This window comes from Poecilia reticulata, linkage group LG8 (genome assembly GCF_000633615.1).
Source record: "Poecilia reticulata strain Guanapo linkage group LG8, Guppy_female_1.0+MT, whole genome shotgun sequence".
Taxonomy (NCBI): Eukaryota; Metazoa; Chordata; class Actinopteri; order Cyprinodontiformes; family Poeciliidae; genus Poecilia; species Poecilia reticulata.
In genome coordinates, this window is record NC_024338.1 from 18950005 (window position 1) to 18975615 (window position 25611).

Consider the following 25611-nt stretch of genomic DNA (forward strand, 5'->3'; position numbering starts at 1 on the left):
GTCAGTGCTGGAATGAACTCTGGTTTTAGATCCATTATTTTCAACAGATGTGTCCAAATTCAAGATTTACATCCTTTGAAGGCCGATTCCATCACAGTGATGCAACGATCCACATGCAGAGTCTGGTGTGTTGTTTGCTGCCGACTGCATCCAAAGGTTCAAGCAACAATGATGGGGGAAGTACAACGGCGTATTATGGTTGTTGTAGATAAAATAAAGATAATAAATTTTCATAAATTTTTTTTAGAAATTTTCTAGAAAAATACTTGAGATTTCTGAAATGTTGAAAATCTTTGATTTTAGAAACTCAAAAAATGTCCAAAAGATGAAAATTTTAAATAGGCTAATAACTACAAGCATGAAGACACCTGTAGTGCTAATTAGAGGACACACTATAGTTTAAAATGTCCCTGTGGTCAAATTATTTAAATTTATTTTCCAGAGATACCATCATTTTTGATACATAATTTCTAATAAGATGAAAACTATTTTAGGGCTGCACAGTGGCGCAGTTGGTAGAGCTGTTGCCTTGCAGCAAGAAGGTTCTGGGTTCGATTCCCGGCCTGGGGTCTTTCTGCATGGAGTTTGCATGTTCTCCCTGTGCATGCGTGGGTTTTCTCCGGGTACTCCGGTTTCCTCCCACAGTCCAAAAACATGACTGTCAGGTTAATTGGCCTCTCCAAATTGCCCCTAGGTGTGAGAGTGTGTGTGCATGGTTGTTTGTCCTGTGTGTCTCTGTGTTGCCCTGTGACAGACTGGCGACCTGTCTAGGGTGTATCCTGCCTCTCGCCCGGAACGTTCGCTGGAGATGGGCATCAGCAATCCTCCCGACCCCACTGAGGGACAAGGGTGAAAGAAAATGGATGGATGGATGAAAACTATTTTAGATAATAGTGTCTGATTAAAAAAGTATTTGGTTTTAAATGTAAAAACATAACTGAATTTCTGAAATGGTTCTGTTACAGATTCTTGTTTCAATGCTGAATGCAGTGGAGTTGGACCTTTGACTGTCCTCTGAGACAAAGCCTCAGCATGGTGCAGCTGTGAGAAACGATGGCAGGAGCAATAGAGCTGCTAGAATCTTTGGAGGACTTGGGAGACAAAGAATTTAAGAAGTTTAAGTGGTACCTGCAGCAGGCAGAGTTCCTGAAAGCCATCCCGTCCATTCCAAAATGCCAGCTCGAGAGTTCAGATCGTGAGGATACCGTGGACCTGATGGTGCAAACCTACAGCCGCCGGTGTGTGGAGGTGGCCAGGATGGTTTTACAGAGGATGAATAGGAATGATCTGGCAGAGAAGTTGTCAAATGCTGCATCCAAGGCTGCAGGGGAGGTTTCTCCAACAGAAGCCTGCAGTCATGAGGTCATTTTTGGAAATAAGGGGGTTGAAGTCCTGCCCAAGAACACGCTGGTGTCCAACGGAGCAGGAAATCAACCCACTGAGTCAACTGAGGAACAGCCTCTCTACTCTTCTGATTCATCTTCACCACAGCCGTCTGATGAGCCAGTTCCTGCCACATCTGGGGAAACTGAAGGACTAATGAACTCATCACCAAACAATCTGTTCTCTCCTGTTTCTGTGGTGGTCAGCAGTGATGAAGGGAATGAAGCAGATTTATTTATTTGTCCGATAGTCATTCCACCAGTCACAAAGCAACGCGAAGGTAATCTTCTCTAAAAGAGAACTGAAAACAAAGTCCTTTATAAATGCTGTACCCTAAATAAGGCACTGGCAGTTGCCTTCTTATTTGCATATTGGTGAATGATTGTGTGCATGTTTGTGAGTTTAGTGACTGTTGGACGAGAGAAAGAGCCATAAAGAGTCAGAAAACAATGTAAATGTACATTTAAAACAGTTTGTACTACAACCTTAGGATAATCTCCAGGCTGACAGCTCAATCAGCATTTCCAACAGAGAGAGACGACTAAAATATGCAGAATACCCGTCCTTGATGGCTGACTTTGGTCTCGTCATACTGACTACTCAAAGCACTTTTTCTCAAATAACATTCACTCAGTCAAACTCACAATCATGCATACTTTCATACGCCGATATGCAGTTAGCCAGGGTCAGACCATTTTCCCTTGACACCTTGCTAAACTCTTCTGTTTTCAGAACAACTTTACTTCTTCCTGTTCTTTATGTCAGGATGCTGCCCAAAGGTCCACTGTTGGACTGGGATCTGGTGACTTTATGATGTTCAAGATGTGAGATGACCTAAGTTTGGTGGTGTTTCTTGCTAGAATAAACCATCAGATGGGTTTATTCTGATAAACCCATCAGAATGAACCAGTTTTCATCCTTGATGGAAAACTGGTTGATACTGATAACAACCAGTTTAATCCGGTATTGACCGGTCCTCCATCTCTTGTTTCTAGCTTGTACAAAACTCCAATGCTTGCTCAATGCCTGGTGGACTGGATGGAAGAATAACTACTTATCCCAATGAGCAACAGTCTCTACAATTGAACCAAATGTCCATTGTTGGTTTGTGAAATACGTAACAGAAGCAGTTTCTTCAGAATGAGAAACTACTGACCGAGATGTCAGTCTGGAGGTTATCCTAATGCTTTAGAAAAAACTGTAAAGCCTGTAAATCTACAACATTTTCTGACTTACAAGACCAGTGTCCTGATTGATGTTTCATGTGTCTATAAGTATTTATGGCGGCAGCTGTCCAGATTGCTCAGGATTCGTTTGTTTTTGACAGGTGTGAAGATGTCAGCACTGCCTTGTCCACAAACCACATCAAGCCCGGCTGTGCTGCAGTCTAACCTCCAGAACATGTTCATATCTGTGAAAGATGATTGGTTGGAGAAGCATGACGAGGAGACCCTGTGCTACCTGAATCCAGAGCTGTTCATCACCGATGATGATGCCACAGGCTCAGAAACAGAAACATCTAAACCGGTGAATGTCAGCAACATGTTTCAACATCTGTCCAGAAGAGGCAAATCCAACAAAACAGTGGTGACCAAAGGGTGTACTGGCATCGGCAAATCCTTCCTAGTGCAACAGTTTATGTTGGATTGGGCTGAAAAGAGATTCAATCAAGAATTTCACCTCGTTTTCCCTTTTGATGCTCGTCAGTTGTATTTATGGAGAGGAGAGAGGTTTACTCTGGCAGAGCTAATTCACACAGTCGTTCCGGGAATGTCGTCCAGCGGCATTACGGAGGAGACTCTGAACGCAATCTTCACAGATTTACAAAATGTGAGAAAAACCAGTTGTGACAGCAGTGAATTCAAACTTTTGTTTATCATTGATGGTTTGGATCAGAATTTCCTGGAGTTTGACTTTATCAGCAGGACAAATAAATCGAACGCAAGAAAGTCAAGTAGAGTAGAGGTGCTTCTGACTAAGCTCATTATGAAGAAATTGCTTCCAGCTGCTCACCTCTGGATTACCACACAATCTGAAACAGCCAGTCAGATCCCTTTTGAGTTTGTTGACATGGTGACGGAGCTGAGAGGGTTCAGCGACCCACAGAGAGAGGAGTACTTTAGGAAGAGATTCAGAGATGAGCCACGGGCCAGAGAAATAATCTCCCACATCAAGACATTAAAAATGATTAATTTCCTGTGCCGCATGCCAGTTTTCTGCTGGATCACTGCTGTAGTTCTGGAGAATCTGTGGGAAACAAGAGAGAGAGGAGCTCTTCCCAGCACCATGACAGAGATGTACACAGAGTTCCTGGTGGTTCAGATCAACCACATGAAGGAAAAGTATGATACTGGAAAGTGCATCATGTACATCAAGTCTCTGGCCAAACTGGCCTTTAAGCAGCTCCTCAGAGATAACACTGTATTTACTGATGAGGACTTAAGAAGCTGTGGCCTTACAGTGACATCAGAGCGCTCTGAATGGTTCAAAGAGATCTTCAAGACATTTTCTGGAAAGACGTCAGACAATTACCCGAAGATGATTTCTTGTTTTACTCAGTCCAGCATTCAGAAGTTTCTTGCCGCTGTTCATGTGATCACTTCCCTGGTCTCCAACAACAAAAATGTGATGCTTGAGTCATGGATGACAGTTGAGAACTGGCTCCCCTGTTTCCCCAGAACCTCGACAACAAAACTTCATAAAACGGCACTGAAGAGAACCTTGAAAACTCCAAATAAACGGCTTTTTTTGTTCCTACGGTTCGTCATGGGTCTTTCTCTGCAGACAAATCAGTTTCTCCTACATGACCTGCTGGCACCAACAAGAAGTACCTCATGGTCCAACCAGAAAATAATTAAGTACATTAAGCGAAAAATCAGTGCGAGTACATCACCAGAAAAGATCTTAATAATGTTTCTCTGTCTGAATGAGCTGAGGGAGGACTCTGTTGTGGAGGAGATCCAAACGTGCCTGAGATCACAACGTCTTTCCAAGGATAAACTATCAGCTGATCAGTGGTCAGTTCTGATCTTAATCTTACTATCATCAGAAAAACATCTGGATGAGTTTGACCTGAGCAAATACTCTGAGTCAGAGGAGGTTCTGCTGCAGCTCATGCCAGTCCTGGAAGCCTCCAGAAAAGTTCTGTGAGTACAAATAGGAGTACTTTAAAAAACTGATGAGGTTTTGTAACTGATTTACTTGTAGAATAAATTGGTTGTGAAAGACCAATTTCCAAAGTTTTACATTAAGTGTGTTTTCAAGTCTCAGTACTGTGGGACAATACTGGGTAAGATACATTGGAACAAACAGGAGGATTTTCCAAAGGTTAAACAGTTTGATTAAGGCTGAAACTATTAATCATGATGAATCGATTATTGAAATGATTGTCAACTAATTTAGTAAACCATGAATTGTTAACTGGGGTATACAGACTCTAGAAATGCCCATTTGCTGAGAGAACAAAATAGTAATTAAGCCAGAACTGTACAAAAAATATACATTTTGGGTTTAAGATTTAAAAAAATCCTTCTTTGTCTATAAATATTCTACCCAAAGCTCCTCAAGTGGAATAGATTTAGCTTCAAGTGATTCAAAATGTGCTAAAAATATCTTCTATTAAGCACATTTTGGTATAAAATTGCTAATCTGTTAATCCAAAAAATAGTCAACAAATGAGCTGTACTGATGTTGAGTCAAGCAGGAAGAGCTGATGATGTTAGAGGTATTTTTTAAGCTGCAGATGCTTCCTTTGCTCCAAGTGATCAAGTGTTCACTAAAGGTCAAAAATGCTGTTATCGCATTTTAAACTAAAATTGATTCCATTAAAAAGGAATACATTTTTTGTTCATCTTTTACATATTTCTAATATTATATGAAAAAGACAAATAAAAAATCTGCAGAATGTGTCGATATTTTATCCGATTACTTGCCAGAATAATTGATAAACCAAAAACTAAAATAATTGTCAGTTGCAGCCATATTGTAGATAATAGCTGGCATTATTATTCTCATTTTTGTTGACAAATTAACTTTATTTGAAAAGGGAACCCATCTAGCAAACCGTGCTAAATTCTTGAACAATTGTAAGTTAAGCTGTTTTGTTTTCTAGGTTAACGGGCTGCAGATTATCAGAGCGACCCCTGGAAGCTCTTTCTCTGGTTCTCAGTTCTCAGTCCTCCAGTCTGAGAGAACTGGACCTGAGCAACAGTGACCTGCAGGATTCAGGAGTGAAGCTGCTCTCTGTTGGGCTGCAGAGTCCAAACTGTAAACTGGAAAGTCTCAAGTTGGTGGACTGGTTTAATTATGATGTAGAGCTACATAAATCTGTATAAAATAAATTTTAAATGTGTTTTTGAAGAGCTCAAATGTGAAAAATATCTTCCTGTAACAGATTTATGTTTTTATTTTTTTGTCCCTCTTAGTTTGATTATCAGAAATGTCTTAATATAAAAGATAATTGGTGTAAATACAAAAAAAGCTATGCAAACAAACATGCCCTTTTGTGAAAAAGTAATTATGCTTTAATCATATTACCTATTGTTCCACTAATAACTGCTATGACTTGTTTAAATGACTGAGAAACAATCTTTCACAACACATGGTGAGGAGTTTTGAACAACTGTGATTTACAAAATTATTTAAACTCAGCTGTAATTTAGGGGGGGTTGTTTGTTTTTTGCTGTGAAAACATCTCAAAGTTGGACTTTGTTTAGAACAACCTAACACTGGTGTGTCGTTTTTTTTTGTCGAGTCTTTTAGAGGCAGACCTGCTAGCATGTCTTGGATTGTTGTCTTACTCCATAAACAAAGTCTGTTTGAGATTAAAGTCACAAGATTTTCTGATACTGAAGTACAGAGTAACTAAATTTTATTTTTTTACGTTCAAGTTCTTAAAATGAAGCTTATTTGTGCTCTGGCAGGATGTGTAACTGTTTGGTTGCGGAGGCTGGGTGTGATTTTTTGGCTTCAGCTCTGAACGCCAACCCATCCCACCTCAGAGAACTTGACCTGAGTCACAACAATCCAGGAGAGGCAGGGATGGAGCAGTTAGCCGCTGGACTACAGGACCCAACCTGGAGGCTAGAGACGCTGAGGTACATGGACAAACATGCCAGCTTGTTGAAAGAGAAAGCTCTCATAGTTTTGATGAGCCTCATTCACTGAGCTGATGGGGATTTCTTTCTTTAGGTTGGACCACTGTGGAGAGCAAAAGCTGCAGCCTGACATCAGGAAATGTAAGTTTCTATGATAACTCCGACTTTCAAAACATTTAAAATACAAGCATTAAAGTTAAAAGGTAATTCATAGAAAATTTAACTACTATGACTTAAAAAACAGCGAGGGTCAGAAGAAACAAGGTGCAACATGTCCCTTATTTTTTTACCTACCTTGTACCCACGGAGGATATGGGAATAAAATGCAGTCATTTATTTTGGTGCGACAGAATAACTGTATTTACCATAATCCACGTTAGCTCTCTATGCTTTTTCAGTTTTGTCGCCAAAGTCCCAGATAAACTGGAGAAAGTAGTTTAATTTGTAACATTTAAGGAAAATAGGGTCTGAAAAGTAGCTATACAACACCTTCTCTAAGTTAGCAACAGCGCTCCCACGTCAAGCTGGTGCCGTGTTCTGCTTCGCTTTACGGCAGTCACTGCTGCAAAGTGCCGCGCCGGTGTTTTGAGACAAATCTGTCTCGACTCTGTGCCACCACATAACTAACGGTTGATACTAACTGTTCTTATTCCTATTTGGATTTAGAATCAATATCCGATCCCTGATAGGGAAATGACGCCAGAATCCGATCGAGTCTGAAACCAAGTGATCAAGCCGATTTCCGATCACAAGATCGGATAAGAATATCCCTAATATTAGATCCACTATTACATGTGTATGTTGCAAAATAAATACCACAGTTTACCTTTTATGCGAGGAGCCAAAGAAACGCAAAGTCCGCTTTACACGTTGTAACTGGAGTTCCTCCCAGCTGGAAATCTGACTTTGGATGGCGTTCCAGTTGATTTTTCCAACTGGGAAATCGGAATCTCCCTTCTTCAGACTACAACTGGAACAAAGTATAAGATCACGATCTTGGTCTGTTTTAATAATGTTTTAATGTTAGCTGGAAATAATTCTTTTTTTTTATTTAGTCAATTTATTAATTCATGTTATTGTTTTATTTTTATTTTGCTTATTTTTATTTATTTACTATTTTATGTTATTTACTTGTTGTTATATTTACCTTTTCATTGTTTTAGTGATTTAAGTTTTTATTTACATGTTTTTATTTATATGGTTTTTATTTACTTATTTATTTTTACTTACTTTTTTTCTTTACACAGACAGATTAACCTTACATGCATCGTCAGAACTGAATCTTTGGTTCTGTGAATTTAACAGCTGTTGTTTCTGATTTTCTCTATCAGATACCTGTGAACTTGAGCTGGACCCAAACACAATAAGCCAAAACCTCAAACTGTCCAAAAACAGGAGGAAGGTATTTTCAGGTTACCATGAGTATCCGGATCATTGTGAAAGATTTGACTTCTGGCCCCAGGCGCTGTGTAAACATGCTCTGCCTGGTCGTTGTTACTGGGAGGTGAAATGAAAAGGACTGGTTGACATAGCTGTTAGCTACAGAGGAATCCGCAGAAAAGGAAACACTTTTGAATCTCTGTTCGGAAGAAATGACAAGTCCTGGACTCTGACATGCTTCCTCAACAGTTTTGGTGTCTTCCATGACAAAGAAAAAAAGGAAATCCGTTTGCCTTCTCGTGTTTATGACAGAGTAGCCGTCTATGTGGACCATCCTGCTGGTATTCTGTCCTACTATCTGGTCTCCTTTGACACATTGATCCACCTCCACACCTTCCACACCACATTCACCGAAACACTTTATGCTGGATTTGGATGTGATCGGGAGAACGCACTTGACTGGTTCAGAATTAGGTCTTCAGTGTCCATCTGTTCACCGTTAGTAGATGAGTCTGCAGAAACTGCTGCTGAGCAGACATCAACTACTTAGTTAGTAAATATGTTGTTTAATGTCTACTAATTCAAAATGACAGTAAACTTGTTCATATGTTTGGGTTTTTTTTAAGTATAAACAGGAGTTTGTGTTGCTGTTTCTTTTCAATGTTTTAATTAGATTAACAAGATGAAAACATTGACTGGTTCCAGGTTGGAAGAAAAATCTTGTCCAAGTTTGAGCAATGCAATTTATTTTTGATTAAAACAAAAACATTTCTTATGTATTCAAATAAAATAGTCATCCATGTCTGATTAACTTTTTTCCTCATTAATCTCTTAACCCAACTGAGACTTTATTTTACCCAACTTTTATTTTATTTTATCTGTTCTACTGATTTGTTTTTGTTTTCACGTGAGTTTTTAATTTCTTTACATTGTTGTGTGTTTAGCGTTTTCATTTTATTTGTTGTTTTCTTTTTTCTTATGTATCTCTGATGTTCAGCACTTTGCTCAGCTGTGGCTGTGTTGAAGAAATTCATAAATAAAGCTGAAAATGAATATTTGTGTCAGTAATTTCACCACTAACTGAAACACATAATATAAATGAGTGTTTTAAGTCTTTCCCTTTTTCAGCAAACCTAACAGGCTTTTAATGGACTGGAATCATCTGAATCCAGTGTGTTAAAGTAGAGAAACATCTAAAACAAGCAGGACAGAAACAATGTTATAAATTACATTCATATTGATGTTTTCAATTCTTTGTTTCCTTTTATGGTGATTTTCTGCTTGTAGTAAGAAAAACACAACATTCAAGATTAGCATATTGTACCAAACCCAATATGTAAAGCGGACATTGCTTAAATAAAAAGATTTTTTATTTAAAAGTATTTAACATTAATACCTCAAGGCCACAGAAAACATTTTTTTAGTGTTGCAGCTCCACGTAGTGGGTTGATGAAGAACTGCAGCTAATACTCAACCTCCAGATGTTCCATAAGCACTAGTAAGTTATTTTATTATGAGCAAACATGATAAACACAATCTTGTTTTCTTTCAACCATTATGAGCTCTAATGATCATATGATCCGGATGTATAATGTGTTCTGTATGGCCAAAGAAATAACAAAAGAGCTCTATGTTCTCCAGCATGAAGCAACTTCATCCAACATTTCTGAGGAACTCTTTCTTCTGCGTTCACAAGGTGAAATCATTGGGTTCTCCAACTCTCTTTTATCCCAACCACTGTTTAGATGCACCATGATATTCATTGACAAATTGTGCACTTCTTATTACTTCATTTTCTCTATTGTTCTCTCTCTGATTTGTTTTCTTTTTTTCACCCATGATGCCGTTTAAATGGTGTTGGTAGTGTGATGGTCTTGAACAGCTTTGCTGCTTTGATGCAACTGATGGAAACATGAACTATTATTTTTTTTGTTGTTGTGTTTTTTTAACCAGTAAAAGTTATCAGTTTGTGGCCTAAAACTCAAAATCACTTGGATTGTGCAACAAGGTAAAAATGTAAAGCCCATCATAATGTTTTAAATTTCTTTGTGAAATCATCTTAAATATAATGAAAAGTATTTCTAGATTAGTATTATAACTTATTCTCTAAATGATTAAATAAGTAAATGCAAAAATAAAATGTCAAAAATGTAAATAACTAACATTTCTGAGTGAAGAGCGATATGAGATTATCCACGTGGTGGCAGTAGATGTAGTTTAGCTCTGCTAGGCCGTTTTGTAACGTATATTAAAGGAAACTCCATTACCCATAGTGCGTCACTTCTTCCGCTTCCAGCCATTCCATTTCTAAGATGGCGGACCGGCGGCGGAGGAGGAGGCGCGCGTCTCAGGACAGCGAGGACGACGACGAGTCCGGCTCGGGTTCGGACAGCGGGAGATCCGGTTCTCCAGCGACAAAGGCCCGAGGCCGAGAACCCGTTCCGGCTGAGGCGCCAGTGAGCCGGTCCGAGGCGAAAAGTGACGTTGAGTCCGAGTGTGTGAGTATCATTCCGGGCTAACCCCAAGAAGCTAACCGTGGTTCCCGGAGCTGAGAGCTCTGAGTGCGGCCAGAGATCTCATGGTCTCCCCGCTGCCTGAAGGATTTACAGAACCGTTAGCTCCGTGTTAGCTCAGCACGATGTCAGAAGAAGATTAATTGTTATGTTAGCAGTAAAATAATAAATATATTGTTTAGAAATAGCTCGACGATTAGATGTTTTTAGGGAACCAGACCGAAAGGCGTCAGTTAGAACACATTTATAGGGGAGACTAAATGCGACATAACACCTGCTGAGGCAGCCGGTGGTTACTCCGAGTTTAACGAATGTAATGTAGAAAGAAAGAGATATCGACATTATTATTCAGGCTACCGGGGAGCCACAAAGCTTGGGCGGTTGAGTGGACCCCGAGGACAGCCTGTGGCCCCGCCGGGTGGTCCACTCAGCGTGTGACCCCGCCGGGTGGTCCTCTTAACGTGTGGCCCCGATGGTTAGTCCCCTCAGCCTGTGGCCCCGATGGTTAGTCCCCTCCGCTTGTGGCCCCCCTGTGATTTCAAGACTCAGAACTCACACTGTTCAGCCTTATTTCAGAGTAAAACTATATTTGAAATGATTAATTCAGGTGAAAATGTACTTCAAAGAAGAAAAATTAGTAATTATAACTGTTTATTTAATGTTATCACGTCTAATAAAAGTCCTTCAGATGTTCATGTTGTCGTGGTAGTGGCTCTCATGGCAGATGGGGATTCAATGAGACACTATTCTGTTCTGAAATTTACTAAAGAATCAGAAACGAGAATATACGAAATCCCATAAAAACATCCTAAAGCATTTCGAACCAGGTGAGGTGATGGAGGGATCAGGAGTCAGAGGTAACAAGAACCAGACAGGTGCAGCTATAGATCACAGACCAGCGGCTCTCAGATCTTTTATAATTCTAACAGTGAAAAAACAGGATAAACAAGAGCAATCTACTGGAGAGACACATTGGTTGAAAGTAGGCCTGTCATAATGACACATTTCTTAGGACAATAAATTATCCTGAAAGTTATTGTGATGGATAATAATATTGTCTTGAGACCATTTTCAACTATTATAACAATGATAATAATAATAATAATGGCATCGTAATCCAAGAACACATTCTCAAAGGTCAAAGTTTTATTTCTAACAAACATTTAACACTGAAACTGGACAACATTTTAACATCCAAAACTAAATAAACAAAACAATTAAAGTGACAGAAAATGGATTATGAAGAAGTCTCTTTAAACTAAATTATCCTTTTACAAAAGGGCTTAGATGAAACTCAAGCACCAGACTGGAGACTTTCCTCTAGTTTTTGGTAGAAGGAGAGAAAGAAAAAAAAAAAGGAAATTTAATTTATCATGCTATTAATTTACTTATTAATTATTGTGACAGGTTTGCTTGAAGGATGCAGTTTAATTGTTTTTTTGTTTTTAACTCCAAGGTGAAACATTTCAGTTTAAAGATGTTGAATCAACAGAAAGTTTCTCTGCAGTCAGAAGTTCTGGTCAGAGCCAAACATCAACGTCTAACGGCTGCAGGAAAAACATTTTATTTACTTTATCATTTTTATTTATTACGTTTTCCCACATAGCCTCAAGTAAATGACTGAATTAATAAGTAAAACGTTATTTATAAAAATAGAGGCAATAATGCATAAAAATATGAGATTATCAAAAGAAAAAACATTTAAGAAGAAATGTTTTAACTAGAGGTTTGCCGATCGATCGGCCACCGATCATAATTGACCAATTTCTGTGGAAAACGTGTATGATTGGTGATTTTAGATATGTATTAAAACTTTCACTGTCCTAACACAAGTCAGGTAATCTCTGAAAAAATAATCGATCGATCTCTGCCTCCTCATGTTCGCCAGAATTACTCAGCTCGGTCAGAAACAACCAATCAGAACCAACATTAATCAGCTAGCCAATAAGAAACAACCAATCAGAACCAGCATTAATCAGCTAGCCATGCTACTAGGAAGGATTGTTTACTTTGATGCCGTCTGCGTTTGACTTTGAGTGAATGTTTCCTTTTTTACTTGATATTATTTAATATAGGTAGATTTGACTCATGTATAATTTATGGTACTGAGGACCTACTGTTAAATATTATTTTATAATTTAGAATAGATCCGAGCCCGGATCGGGTCGGAGTTTACTGCTTATCAGAAACTGAGACTTTCTGATCTCCTTCAGGTTCTGGTTCTGATTCTGAACCTGTTCTTGTTTTGGTTCTGGTTCTGATCCTGTTTGTCTTTACAGGAAAGTGAAGACGGAGCAGGAGAAGGTAAGACCCGACCCGCGGCCCGTTGCATGTTCTTTTGATCCGCTCTGTTGTCATGACGCCTGGTTCTGTTTCCTCCAGCCGTCCTCTCGGATTACGACAGCGCCGATCCGGAGGAGAACGCGTCCCACTCAGAGGTAAATAGAACCGAATCCGGCTGGTTCCGCTCTGTTGGGCCGGGACGATCACTCTGGTTTCTGTTTCTCTGTCAGGGAGTAGAGGAGGAAGAGGGCTTCAGCGAGGAAGAGGCTCCAGCAGCAGCAGCAGCCGCCGAAGCCAAACCTGCCGCTGCTGATGGCCCCACACAGGATGATGGAGTGGAAGAGGAGAAGGAGGAAGAGGAGGAGGAGGCAGGAGGGTCCAGTAAGGAGGAGAGCAAGGCGGAGGAGAAGGGAAACCTGGCAGGAGAGAGGCAGAGCGGAGACGGACAGGTGGGAATAAGACTCGCCTCCAGACGGATTCCAGAATATTTTCCTTATTCTGCTTCCTGTTGAAGAAAGGGTCGTCATGGTTTCTTCTTCTCCTGTCCCTGATCTCCACACAGGAGTCCACCGACGACCCGGAGACGAAGACGGGAGGGAAGCCTGGTCAGCAGCTGGACGACGACGAGGACCGGAAGAACCCGGCTTACATTCCCAGGAAGGGTTTGTTCTTCGAGCACGACGTCCGCGGACAGACTCAGGAAGAGGAGAGGTGAGCCGCCGCTTCCCTTTCAGCCTCAGCGCCTCCAGAAGGAGTTTTACCTGTTCCTCCTCCTCTTCTTCTCAGGCCTAAAGGTCGGAACAGGAAGCTGTGGAAGGACGAGGGCCGCTGGGAGCACGACAAGTTCCGGGAGGAGGAGCAGGCGCCCAAGAGCCGCGAGGAGCTCATCGCCATCTACGGCTACGACATCCGGAACGGCGGCGGCAGCGGCCCTGGAGACCGGGCGTACAGGCAGCGGAGACCCAGGTGAGCTGGTTGCCATGACAACATACCGTACGACCACCAGCAACACACAGGTCTGAACGTTGGCTTCACTGGTTCTGATGGTCGGAAACCGAACAGAACAACCTGCTGCTGTTCCTCAGGTTGTCATGGCAACAAGTCATTTACATAGGAGCACTGGGTCACATGTAAACGCTGCACAGACACCACGGACCAGGACGAGCAAGCTAAATTATTAAGTTAGTGTAATGGAGCTTTACTTCCTGGATTAGAAAGATGAAATTAAAGATTTTGTCTTTTTTTACTTTCAGATTTTTACAGAATTTATATTATGAAAGTGAAAAATTATTAAGTGTCACTTTGATCTTTAAACTTTAGACTGCAGGCCATGAACAGGTTTTTTTTTTTAGGATGATAAGTGAGGAGTGTGAGCCGTCTGGCTGTAGGTGGCGCTGTGTAGCTTCAGAGCAGCCAGGATTTATCAGCTGCTGACATTTAAACTATTGTACAAAATTTTCTTTTTGCATTTTTTTATACTTCAATTTTGATCTCAGTCTGAAAAAATAACTTTGACTTTTGGAGAAAAGCAAATGTTTTATTGGTGTTAGGAAAAGAGCCGTTTCAAAAACATCCTGATTATTAAGTCACATTTGGTGCACCCCGTTACCTAGCAACCGCAGAACAGAGCTATTTGCAAACTGTTTCCTTCACGTTTTTTATGTGTATTTTGTTAGGAATGATTAACGGAAATATCAAAAAATTTAAAATAACTTCCTCAATTTTCCAATAACAGACATTTTTGTTAGTTTGATCTGGTTTTTGGCTTTTCCATGAGAGTTAATGTGCTAATTAAATTTTCCAAACTAATTTTGATGAACGCTCCCATCCACTAGGGTGGGACAGTTATATCGTTTGTTGTGAAAAATTTCAGCTGATGTTAAACAACTAAAATGTTATTTTAGTATTTTATTTTTCAGTTTTTTTGGGGGGAGGGGGGGTTTCCAGAAGAGGATCAATAAATATGAGTTAAACAGAAAATATGATTAAAGTCTCTATGTGCAGTTTAGTGATTTAAATCCCACTTTAAGTAGAAGCTAATATAAAATAGGAATGTTTATCATCGTCTCCTCCCGTCTCCTCTCCTGCAGGCAGAGTTCTCCTCCCGGCAGAGACAAGCGGTGGAGAGATGGGCAGAGACCGGCCCGGACCTGGCAGAACCGAGGAGGAGGACCGCCTCCCCCTTCATCTGTCCCTCCACCCTCCTCTTCCTCAGCGTTTCCTCCCCTCTCTGCTGCTCAGCGGAGCAACAACTCCTCCAGACCGCCGCCCTCCCGCAGCAGACCCCCTCACTACAGCCAAGCGCACCCGTTGTCTCAGTCAGAGTACAGGAACAATGAATCCAACGCACCTCAGGTTCATCCCAGAGAGCGGCACGCCCCAAAAACTCAACTGGATCTGTCGGGAGACAGAGGCGGGTCTGTTAGAGGTGGACGGGTCCACGGAGGAAGAGGAAGCTCCTCTGTGGTCATTGAGGAGGTTTCAGACAGCCAATCAGGCGCAGCGGAGGAGGATCCGAGGTCAGAGTCTGCAGCGACGACTGCAGCAGGGCAGCCGGGCGGGTACCAGTCACCGAGACGACAGCAGCAGGAGCGAAGAGGCAGCGGGGACAAAGTTGCCTCCGGATTGGCTGCCGCCACCTCTGACCCCGCCCTCCAGTCTTCAGCAGCCAATCGGGAAGCCTCTCCGCCAGCCGAGCGCCCCGTTGAACGTAAATCATACTCTCTGGCCCGCAGGACTCGCTCGCGGCCGTCAGACCTCGGCAGCAAGCAGGCCTCAGTGGAGGAGTCTGCAGCGGGGGGAAACAGCTCCKCACCCAGCAGCGGGGGGGGCAAGGGCTGGACGGGGGGCAGCGAGGGGGGAAGTCAGACAGCAACGGGAGGGGGAGGGGTCGCCGAGCTGGACCAGGAAGTGGCCCGGCTCAATCTGGTCCGACAGACCTGGAGTCAGAGTCCAACGTCGTACGTACGCTCCGAGATGAGAGGTGAGTCCCTCCATACTGGGAGTACAGAGACCCAGTTAAACCAGTCCCTTCACACTGGGAGTACAGAGACCCAGTTAAACCAGTCCCTCCATACTGGGTGTACAGAGACCCAGTTAAACCAGTCCCTCCATACTGGGAGTACAGAGACCCAGTTAAACCAGTCCCTCCATACTGGGAGTACAGAGACCCAGTTAAACCAGTCCCTCCATACTGGGAGTACAGAGACCCAGTTAAACCAGTCCCTCCATACTGGGAGTACAGAGACCCAGTTAAACCAGTCCCTCCATACTGGGAGTACAGAGACCCAGTTAAACCAGTCCAACTGATTATTTTCCCAGTCCAACTGATCCATGTCCCAGTTTAACCAGTGTCCCTCTCAGCAGGTCTTCCTAACCCCATCCACATGGCCGGTGGGCCGCCTCAGTACTCCAACATGGAGGAGATGGGCGTGGGCTCCAACCGGGCCAAGCGTTACTCCTCCCAGCGCCAGAGAGCCGTTCCAGAACCGGCCCCGCCCATGCACCTGGGAGTGATGGAGCCTGGACACTACTACGAGCCCAGTAAGATTCCCCCCAGTTCAACCAGTAGGACATTAGAGCTGGAGTTGAAGAACTACAGATAAAGTTCTGATAAAACCCGATCAATCAGAACCGTCACAGTTGATCAGTTCTGTTAATGTTTGTGGAAAAATATATTTTTTTGTGTTTTAACAAGGTTCTGACTGCTCCTTTGTTTTAGCTTGGTTTTATTTTCAGTTCTGATTCTGTTAGAGCTGCAGCTCATCGGAGTCACATCCGGGTCCATCCGGGTCCATCTGGGTCCTGATGATGCTGCTTTTCAGGAGTTTTCTTCTAGAATTCAAACTGAAAATGCAGCAGATCAGTTTTCAGATTATTGCTGCACCTCCTCTGTTTCACCAGCAGGGGTCAGCAAAACTTCAGCAGTGTGTTCAGGTTTAGAACTGCAGTCAGAACCTCGGATTGAGCTGTCGGTACCGGATTATGAAGTTTAACTGGAATCGGGTCCAGATGGTGTTAGGTCTGGAACCAATGATTATTATAGCTATTGATTATCCTATCGATTACTCTGACAATCAATAGAAATATGGCACATTCTGCATTTAACCACTTATGCCTTTTTTATCCAATATTAAAAATACACTAGTAGATGCAAATAAATTAATAAATTCATTCATTAAATAAGAAAATATTTTACAGTTTATTAACAGCATTTGTTTAATTTATGCTTCATCAACTAAAAAAATGTTTAACATCAACATAAAAATCTGAACATAACTTGACTGAACATCAACACAGTGTCAGGCTGATCTGTTTAACTGATTAATATTTGGATCAAAATGGAGATTTTGTTAACCAGGTGAATGAAAAACTGTCCCAGCTCTGGTCCAGATAGAAACTATTTCAGCTTTTTTTTATCTGATGCTGGAAAATGTAATATTTTTTTGTACAGTTTTGGTTTTATTACATCTCTGAGGTTGTAGTTCTTTCAGCAAATAGTCTTTTTTTTGGGTCTGTATGCTACAATTATCAGACAGCTGTTGGTGTTTTCCTCTGACCACCTCTTCTTTCCCACCAGTGTCCTACCAGGGACCAATCTACACCCACGGAGAAGGCCCCGCCCCCATCCCGCCCCAGGGCATGCTGGTCCAGCCAGAGATGCACATCCCTCATCCTGGTGGGTTTCCTTTAAATTCACCATTTCACAACCCTCCTTGGTCGCCCTCTCACTCTGCTGCCTCTCTCTCTCTGCAGGTCTCCATCCCCACCAATCAGGAGCCCCCATCGCTAACCCCGCCCTCTACGGAGGCCCACCTGTCTCCCTGTCACCGGGGCAACCACAGCAGCTGCTGCCTCCTCCGTTCTACCCTCCTCCTGGGGTCATGACCTTCCCCTACCCTGCCATGTATCCAAACCCACAGGTAAGACCGGACCGCTGCTCATCAGAACCAGCAGAACCTCCGGACCCAGTGTGACCTCTGCTGTGTTTCAGGGTCAGGCCCAGGTGACGTACGGCGGCGTCACGTACTACGACACCATGCAGCAGCAGGCCCAGCCCAAACCGTCGCCCCCCCGCCGCACCTCTCAGCCCGTCACCGTCAAACCCCCCCCTCCAGAGGTTCCCTACGCCTCAGAGTGACTCCGCCCTCATCTCCTTCCCTGCCCCCAGGCTCCGCCCCCACCCTGACCTCAGAGCTGCAGGTGAGGCCTTAACAGATTCCTCTAGAGCTGGGCGATTAATCGAGAAATTCATTTAATCTAATTTTTCGTTTATGAAGATCATTTTTGGAAAATCTGGATTTTATTTTCTGCAAAGCGCTTCCTTGTGTTTCCATATATTGGTGCCAGTTCAGGCTGAAACGATTAATCAAATTAATCATGATTAATTGATCATTGAAATGACTGACAATTCATGTAGTAACCATTAACTGGAGTATAGAAACTCAAAGAAGGGCAGTTTGCTGAGAGAACAACACACTTAAACCAAAACTGTACAATAAATGTATATATTTTGTATTTAATATTCAAATCAACATCCATCCCTAACATCCGCCTGCCCTTCCATCTCATTACAGTTTCTATTTATTTGGACTTTGAATTCAGGTCAATTTTACGATAAAATATAACTCATGTTTGTTTTTTGTTTGTTTTTTTTTGTTGTTTTTTACAAAAATAGTTCTAATTTTCCAAGAATAAAGTTGTAATATTTGGAGAATTAAATATTTATTTCATCATCAGAACTCCAACACAAAAATGACAACAAATTATTATACAGGCTTTTATCCAATTGTTTCTGTCATAATTTTACGGTGTTCTGGTAAAATTTTGTTTAATTATGCTTCTCATAATTAAACAAAAATTCCCTAATACTTGCTGTACAACTTACAGATTTATTTTAGTAAAGAAAGGGAGAGAAAAAGGATTAAAATCAGATCTGGTATGGAAAAAATCAGAGATTTTATTTTGCAGCCGTGTCGCCCAGCCCTAGTTTCCTCCTGCTCCAAGTTTTCTGACTGGTGATTGGTCTGTGTGCGCAGGAGCAGGGTGGGAGGGGCAGTGAGGTCCAATCAGACGACACCGTGAGAGGGCGGAGGGCAGGACGAGACGGACTCTTCTGGATCAGAACTTTCCTTTATTCCCTTTTCAGTCACTCTGCCGGACAGACGGACGGAGCCGACCCGTTAACGACTTCCTGTCCGGTTTGTCTGAATCCACTCTAACGGTTATAGCTCTACATGATCCAGCTGCCAGAACTGGACCGGGTCAGCTGCTCCGGTTCTGTTCGGGTCACATATTTCAGATTCAGATATTTTATGAAAATAAATAGATAAATCCTTCCCGGTAAACGGCGACGTTACAAACCTAAAAGCGCAGGTCTTGAGACCTGCCTCCGTTGGCGCCACCTACTGGTGTTGCTTAGTGTTGCTGTAAATAGAAGCTAACTGTAAATAAAATCTGGAAGAGATGAAATAGATCCGTGAACTTATTGTAATCAGAACGCTGAGTCGTCGGCAGGGACCTGAATGTTAACGGTGGAGTTATTAGAGAGAGAAATAGTTTGTCTTCCTTTTATTAAACCTTTCATTTTCATACTGTTGGTTTTACTTTTTTTAATTATTATTACTTGTAGTAGGCGACCATCTGCTCTGATTATTGTTTTTATGTTCGGACCAGAGCGTAGCAGAACCCCAGACGGACCCATTATTAACTGAATCTTACGGTTTCCAGGAGAAAAATGTCCTTATAATTTTTCTTTTTTAGTTTCTGCTCATCTGTTTCTGCTCAGTTCTCTGGAACGTCTTTGGTTTGTTGTCAGATTAAAGTTTCTGATTCTGTCCTGAACGTCTCTGAGCCGTCCCTGACCCACCCAGACCAACAAAACCAGAACTTCTTCGGGTCTTTTTTTTTATTAAAGATGTTTAGAAAACAAGCAAAGCTTAAAATATTGACCTTTCACCTGAATTTTATGGTAAGATTCAGGATGATGTTTCCAACTACTGAATAACAGACATAAATATAAGGCAGTCACAGTTTATGATTACAGGTTTTTAGATTTCTCTCTTCTACTCACTAAAAGCTCTCTTGAAATTCAGAGAAAAACTGTCTGGTAGAATCAAGATTGCAACATTTATTACATTTTCAGCTGCTGCGGTTCACTTTCACACTCACCGCATTGTGTCAAACAAACCAAATACTTAAAAAATTCAGTTCCTCTTCTCACCAGTGGGGGCGCTGTACCAAGAACGACTGAGGGAAACGACATGAAAACCTCAAGACGAGCCCAACTTCCTTCTTCACAAAATGTAAGCAAGAATGTAGCAGCATCAGATTCTAGTGGTTGTAAGATTTCTCTCCTTGGTTAAAAAAAAAAAAAAAGCCATTTCTCCTGCTTGTGCTTGACTCTTACTTTTTTTGTATTTACCCAGAATTCCCTGTCCTGTAGTCCACTTCCTGCTTGTAGAGTGTTTTCCAAACTGGTTGGCATTCACATATGAATTGGAACTGCACCAAAGTTCACTTCAAATGAACAGATCTAGGTTTGTAGGCAGACCAGAGTTTCCAGACTTGGATTGAAATGGACTCAAACTGGGCTGGTGTGAACGCACCTGTTTTATTATTGCAATAACAGTCTAAAAAGATTTTCTGCAAAAATGTTGTCTCCATACATGACGACCTTCCGGTGACCCACGCCGATGCTGTCAACACTAGATGGAGTCGCTCGGCTTTTAGCCAATCAAATTGGGTTCCTTTGGTCATGTGACAGCAGTGTGTTTCTCCACCCAGATGTACATCTCTTAATTATAGAGAGGAGCTTTTTCTCCTGAACAGGATATTCTCAAACTACTTGACGCCCATTTGAGTCGTTATCTTTTCATCGAGTCGAACTCGGGGGAATGTTTGACCTGATGACAGCTAATGCACCACGCTGTCTGCAGACACATTGACCTCTGACCCAGCCCATCCTACCGGGCCTTCAGCCGAGCCTAATTTGATTGGCTAAAAGCCGCTTGATTAGATGTAGTGCTGATTGCTTTGGCCTGGGTCACCAGAAGGGCATCACATTTTCTGCCGGGGAGTTTGAAGAACAAAAAATAACTTAATTCTTATAGATAATTGCAGATTATAAACATTCTATTATTAATTAAATCAGTTTGATTCTTGTTAGTTATTTCTTTCATACATCTGTAGCCTGATGCCTGGTCTGAACCAACCTTCAGGTAAGTTATTGAGAAGCAGAACAGCAGTGGTGTAAAAGTGGCAGTAATTGACTAGAAGATAGCAATTTAGCATTTTTTATTATTTAAAATGTTTACTTTGTGTTTTAATCGAAAACTATATAAACAAATTAATTACACACCCTGCAATTAACTGTTATAAATTTTGATCAAGTCCAGTCACAGATATAAAACTAAATTTTACGTAAAATCCCCCCCTTTAAAACAGAACCATGGATGGACTGATTATAATTCTGCTTGGTTTCCGTGTGCTGTCCAAACCAGAACCGGTTTCCAGAACGCATTCCGACGTTTCCGGAATTAGATGCTGCTGGAAGCTTCCACGTCTTAGAAAGCAACTTTTAGTTTTTATCTCTCTGCTTCTTCACACCTGAGTCAAATAATCAAGTTATTGGTAGGAATCCGGAGAGTTTATTTGATTTATGGGTCCGTTCTTCATCCCTGAAGCTTCACACCTGCTGGTTTTATTTATGTGAACATGAATATTCATGAGCCGCAGGAGGCGGGGCTCTTATATAAACTCCTGCCACCAATCAGCAGCCGGACGGCCTCGTGAATATTCATCGGCAGCTCAAACACAAAAGGAGCCTCAGCTGTTACACCCTCCCTCCCACCTCCTGCAGCTGTAACCATGGCAACGCCTTCCGCCAGTGATGGACATCAGGAGGTTGGAGAGCTTTCTGAGTAATTGGCTTGTTAACTGATGCACCACAGAGGAGGATGGTGAGAAGGTCTGCTCCGATTGGCCAAGAAACTGCAGAGTTGCAGATAACGAGCCGATGAGAGGCAAGGAGCCTCTCTTCACTTCCTGGTTTGAATCTATGACGTGATTACAATCATAGGATCAATAAAATCAATCAGGTTTCTTTGTTCATCTTTATTTTTAGCTCCTTGAATTTTTTCATTTTTCCTCACTTTCCATCTTTATGTCTTTATTCTTTTTTTCTTTGCATTATTTTGTTGCTGTTTTCTCCTTTGATTCCACGTTGAGAGTTTCATTTGAAGGAAGATAAATTAATAAAGCAGTGCAGCTGTTTAAAAGTCTTGAATCCAGCTGAGAAATACAAAAGCAGGCCACCGGTTTCTACTTTATGAAACTCATAAGTCGTCAGAACCACAGACGACGTCAGAAATATACCAGGACATTTTAGCTTTATCGAGATGCTTATTTTATTTTCCAGCAGGACTCGGTACCGACCCAAACTGCTAAAGGTACCAATACCTTCTTCAATCACCACGGCAACGCCAGCAAACTGCTCTGACTTGAACCTCACAGACGATTCGTGGGTGAAGAGGAAGATAAAACACATCAGAACCAACAATACAGAATCCAGAAGAATCCTATCAGAGCAACCTGCACTGAAAAAACAGAAAGGAGTTCCAACTGTAAAAAAAAAACCCTTAAAATAAATGTTACATGTAATCAAATTTAGTTTGTCAAACTTAATTTATTTACGTTTGTTTAACATGACACTAGGGCTGCATTTCTTTAAATATTTTTTTTCTTTACCTGATGCCTTATTCTAGATTTCTAACAAACAATTCTTGTGTTTTTAGTCTCTGGAAGGCAGTATTATATAAATACACTGGAAAAAATGCTTGAAATATTTCACTCTGAGTGGAATACACCACTTAGAAGTGGAGTTTATAAGCTAAATTACTGACAAGAAGCAAAAAGATCCTAACTGAGATCCAAATAAGTTCAGAAAATGAAGCATTTGTGGGCGTAATATAAGACAATAACATGGGGCCGAGTTTAGTTCCCTGTGGTATTCCACAGTTGATTCATATTACCTGAGCCTGAAACAGAATCTGAGCTGAAATAATAATCCTGAAGTGTTTCTCTTCTGTTGGGTTCAGTTTCAAGGAACCTGATGCTCCAGCATGAAGAGGAGGATGAGGAGGAGGAAGGTGTCCGGTTCTAGATCAATCCCGGGTCACGTGACTTCACTGAGAATCAAAAATCAGCTGATCTGGCAGAAAACTTCCGTTCAGCATCCGAGTTTAGCGTAAAAAAAAAATCTGCGCTCTCTTGTGCTGAAATCTCGCGGTGTTTCCGCTCTGTCGTCAGGGATATTTCCATTTCCATTAATTTTACACTGTGCCTGCGCGCCGCCGGGCAGTGCGAGCATAGTGCGAGTGTCGGGAACGCGCAACTGCAGCAGATCGTCAGTCGCGCGGAGGGGCGGGCGGGGGAGCGCGCGCGCTTGCTCTTCATCACTGCTCATCCAGAAATTCACTAGGAGGACCGGGACCGGAGATCGGTTTGGGGGAACCTAAAACCCCACTGGACAGCTTCGAAGAGCCTGCAGAACCGGAGAACCGCCGGTGAGACTCGGAAAACCCACCGCACCCAAACGCACCGGGCCAGGTGAGCGAGGAGGAACCAGCAATCCGCAGAGATTCGGGTCCGGATCTGAGTCCGGAGCCGCAGAGGCGCAGCGCGGATTGAAGGAGCTCTCTTTGGGGTTTTATTATTATTATTTATTTTTTACACGCCCTCGGAACCGGAGCTCGGAACCGCAGCTCCGTGTAGAGGCGGCGACTGAAGCCGGAGAGCAGCTGGGGGAGGAGCGGCTGTCGGTGCGCGGAGCTCCGGAGACCGAGTGGATCATCCATGGGTTAGCCCGGACTGGTGGTCCACAGCAGCCTGCAGAACCCCGGAGGGTCCGCTCTTACCTGCACGCACCTGCGCTCCCTGACCCGACCTGCGGGGGCCGGATGATGTAGGCGCCGCTGCCCCGCCACCAGCAGCAGCAGCAGCAGCTACCGAATCCCGAGTCTCAGCAACCCACCCAGGTCTCTGGACCCCAGGTCTCAGCCCCCCAGGTCCCCGGTCCAGAGAAGAACCATGCCGGCGGGGATGAAACCGCTGGAGAAGTTCCTGAAGAAGCAGACCACCGCGCTGACGCGGGCCGGGGGGTTCGGCGGGATGGGGGACAAGGCCAGCGGTGGCACCGGGGCGTCCCGCAGGAGGGCCAGCCTGTCCCGGGTCGTCCCGTTCTTCAGGGAGACCTCACCTGAAAGCGGCCACGCGCGGGAGGTGTTCAGGTGAGTTCGGTTCTGCATCTTAAATTAATTAAATAGATGAGGCGGACACAAAGTAAAGGTTAAAGTTTGATGTCCTTTAGATCCAAAATTCAAATAATTGATCCCAAAGGGAAATTAAATGTTGTAATTCTTATTAATTCGAATTCTTCAGAAGTCTCCTGTAGCAGTCTGTGTTACAGCGACTTTGAAGGAACCTCTGACTGAAGACTGTTTTTCTACAGTCTGAATGTCTTTGAAAATAAAATAAATAAAATAACAGTTTTGGTTCCTAATCAGAAAATATACATATATCATCACACCTTTACTCACTGGCCACTTTATTAGGTCCACCATGCAAGCTCTGGATCAGATCATTTGGTTCTGTATGGAGGTTCTGGTCCATTGTAGCATGAAGCAGAGATGAGATCCATGATTATCCAGAACCTCCTGGTCCTGGATAATGTTTGTTCTGACCCAGTTTATCATCAGAACATGGGTCCACTACAGTCCTAAATGGATGGGTCTGGTCAGCACCAGAACTCTGGTTCTGTTCTGCTTTCTTCTGATGCTGTTTGATTTTCAGCTCGTCTTTTTTTCCACATCTGGATGAAAATCTGCATTGGTTAGCTGCCATCTGATTAATAGCTGTTCGGCTTTTTGTGTTTGAATTGAAATGGTGTTCCTAATAAAGTGGCCAGAAGGTTTAACTGGGTTTAGTGACGTAATTTATGTAGAAAGTTTTCTGCTTCTGTTTTGTTGTAGTTCAGTTTGAGAGGTTTGATCCTTCTCAGCCACCGTACCTCAGTGGTTCTTCATCAGCTCTGGACTCGTTTAATGTTCTTCAGCACAGAGCCGTGATTGAAAGCAGGAAATGAAAAGGCCCCAGAGGCCGATGCTTAAGTGGGATGTTGAACAGCCGCTCAGAGATTTCCCTCCGTAGAAAACAGAAAAAAAATTACAGAACAAAAAGGTGCCAAAAGTCTAGAAACCATTATGATGAATTCGGGTTTTCAAAGGACAAACGGCAGTTCAACACAGAAAAGGCCTCTTTTTGACGCCCACTATAACATGGCGCCCAGGGTAGCATGGCGCTGCTGTGGCACGGCACAGAAGGAGGGGAAATGATGCGTTATGAGTAGTGATGTCACATCCTGTCAGAGATCGGCCCAAACTTGCTCCTCTTTCCTTCAGATGGATTGAGTCTAAATATTGACCTTTGACCCCTGCAGCCCTGACAGCGAGGAGCCCCCCTCCTGGCCCTCCGCTGCAGGAACTGGGCTGGCCTCAGTTCCGTGCAGTGCCAACGGCTCCTGCTCCGGTTCTGGTTCTGGATCTGGGTCTGGATCTGGGTCTGGTTCTGGGTCTGGATCCGGTTCCGGTTCTGGAGGAGGAGACGTCCGCAGTCCGTCTTTGTCCAGCGACGAGCAGAGCTCCGAGGCGAGTCTGATCACAGAGAGCAGTGGAGGAGGTTCTGGTTCTGGTTCTGGTCCAGGAGGAGGGACGCCTCTTCATCCCGACACTCCAGATAACCTGACGTTAGCGGTTCTGGACGGGGTGGCGGGAAAACGGTTCGGACACTGTTCAGGTAAGACCTGATGGATGGATGGATGGATGGATGGATGGATGGATGGATGGATGGATGGATGGATGGATGGATGGATGGATGGATGGATGGATGGATGGATGGAT

General features: G+C 42.8%; 3 protein-coding genes across 6 annotated transcripts in view; all 3 read left to right on the top strand.

Annotated features, from left to right (window-relative positions):
• Nucleotides 1–988: 988 nt before the first annotated feature.
• LOC103469009 (NACHT, LRR and PYD domains-containing protein 12-like) lies at nucleotides 989–8749 on the top strand. The gene is given in 6 exon segments (XM_008416457.2): nucleotides 989–1663; nucleotides 2711–4529; nucleotides 5495–5668; nucleotides 6306–6479; nucleotides 6574–6620; nucleotides 7811–8749. Coding segments are annotated over 6 exon segments (3423 nt in total). The 5' UTR covers nucleotides 989–1053; the 3' UTR covers nucleotides 8410–8749.
• Nucleotides 8750–10153: 1404 nt separating this feature from the next.
• Nucleotides 10154–19498, top strand: casc3 (casc3 exon junction complex subunit). Of its 4 annotated transcripts, none has more exons than XM_008416458.2 (12): nucleotides 10157–10357; nucleotides 12652–12676; nucleotides 12755–12810; nucleotides 12886–13104; nucleotides 13218–13366; nucleotides 13442–13621; nucleotides 14746–15638; nucleotides 16019–16198; nucleotides 17235–17333; nucleotides 17411–17577; nucleotides 17649–17857; nucleotides 18694–19498. In XM_008416458.2, exons 1-11 carry the CDS (start codon nucleotides 10172–10174, stop codon nucleotides 17793–17795), a joined length of 2301 nt encoding a protein of 766 aa, XP_008414680.1. In that variant the 5' UTR covers nucleotides 10157–10171; the 3' UTR covers nucleotides 17796–17857; nucleotides 18694–19498. The 4 variants fall into 4 exon arrangements, with proteins under 4 accessions (XP_008414682.1, XP_008414683.1, XP_008414680.1 ...); XM_008416459.2 differs by having other exon boundaries at nucleotides 16022–16198; XM_008416460.2 differs by lacking the exons at nucleotides 17235–17333; nucleotides 17411–17577; nucleotides 17649–17857; nucleotides 18694–19498 and having other exon boundaries at nucleotides 10154–10357; nucleotides 14746–15673; nucleotides 15752–16056.
• A 3542-nt stretch (nucleotides 19499–23040) lies between these two features.
• rapgefl1 (Rap guanine nucleotide exchange factor (GEF)-like 1) overlaps nucleotides 23041–25611 on the top strand; it is a 25864-nt gene continuing 23293 nt past the window's right edge. The window contains exons 1-2 of the mRNA XM_008416573.2: nucleotides 23041–23943; nucleotides 25152–25507. Coding sequence (XP_008414795.1) covers nucleotides 23744–23943; nucleotides 25152–25507 — 556 coding nt within the window. The 5' untranslated portion in view covers nucleotides 23041–23743. The remainder of the gene's footprint in view (nucleotides 23944–25151; nucleotides 25508–25611) is intronic.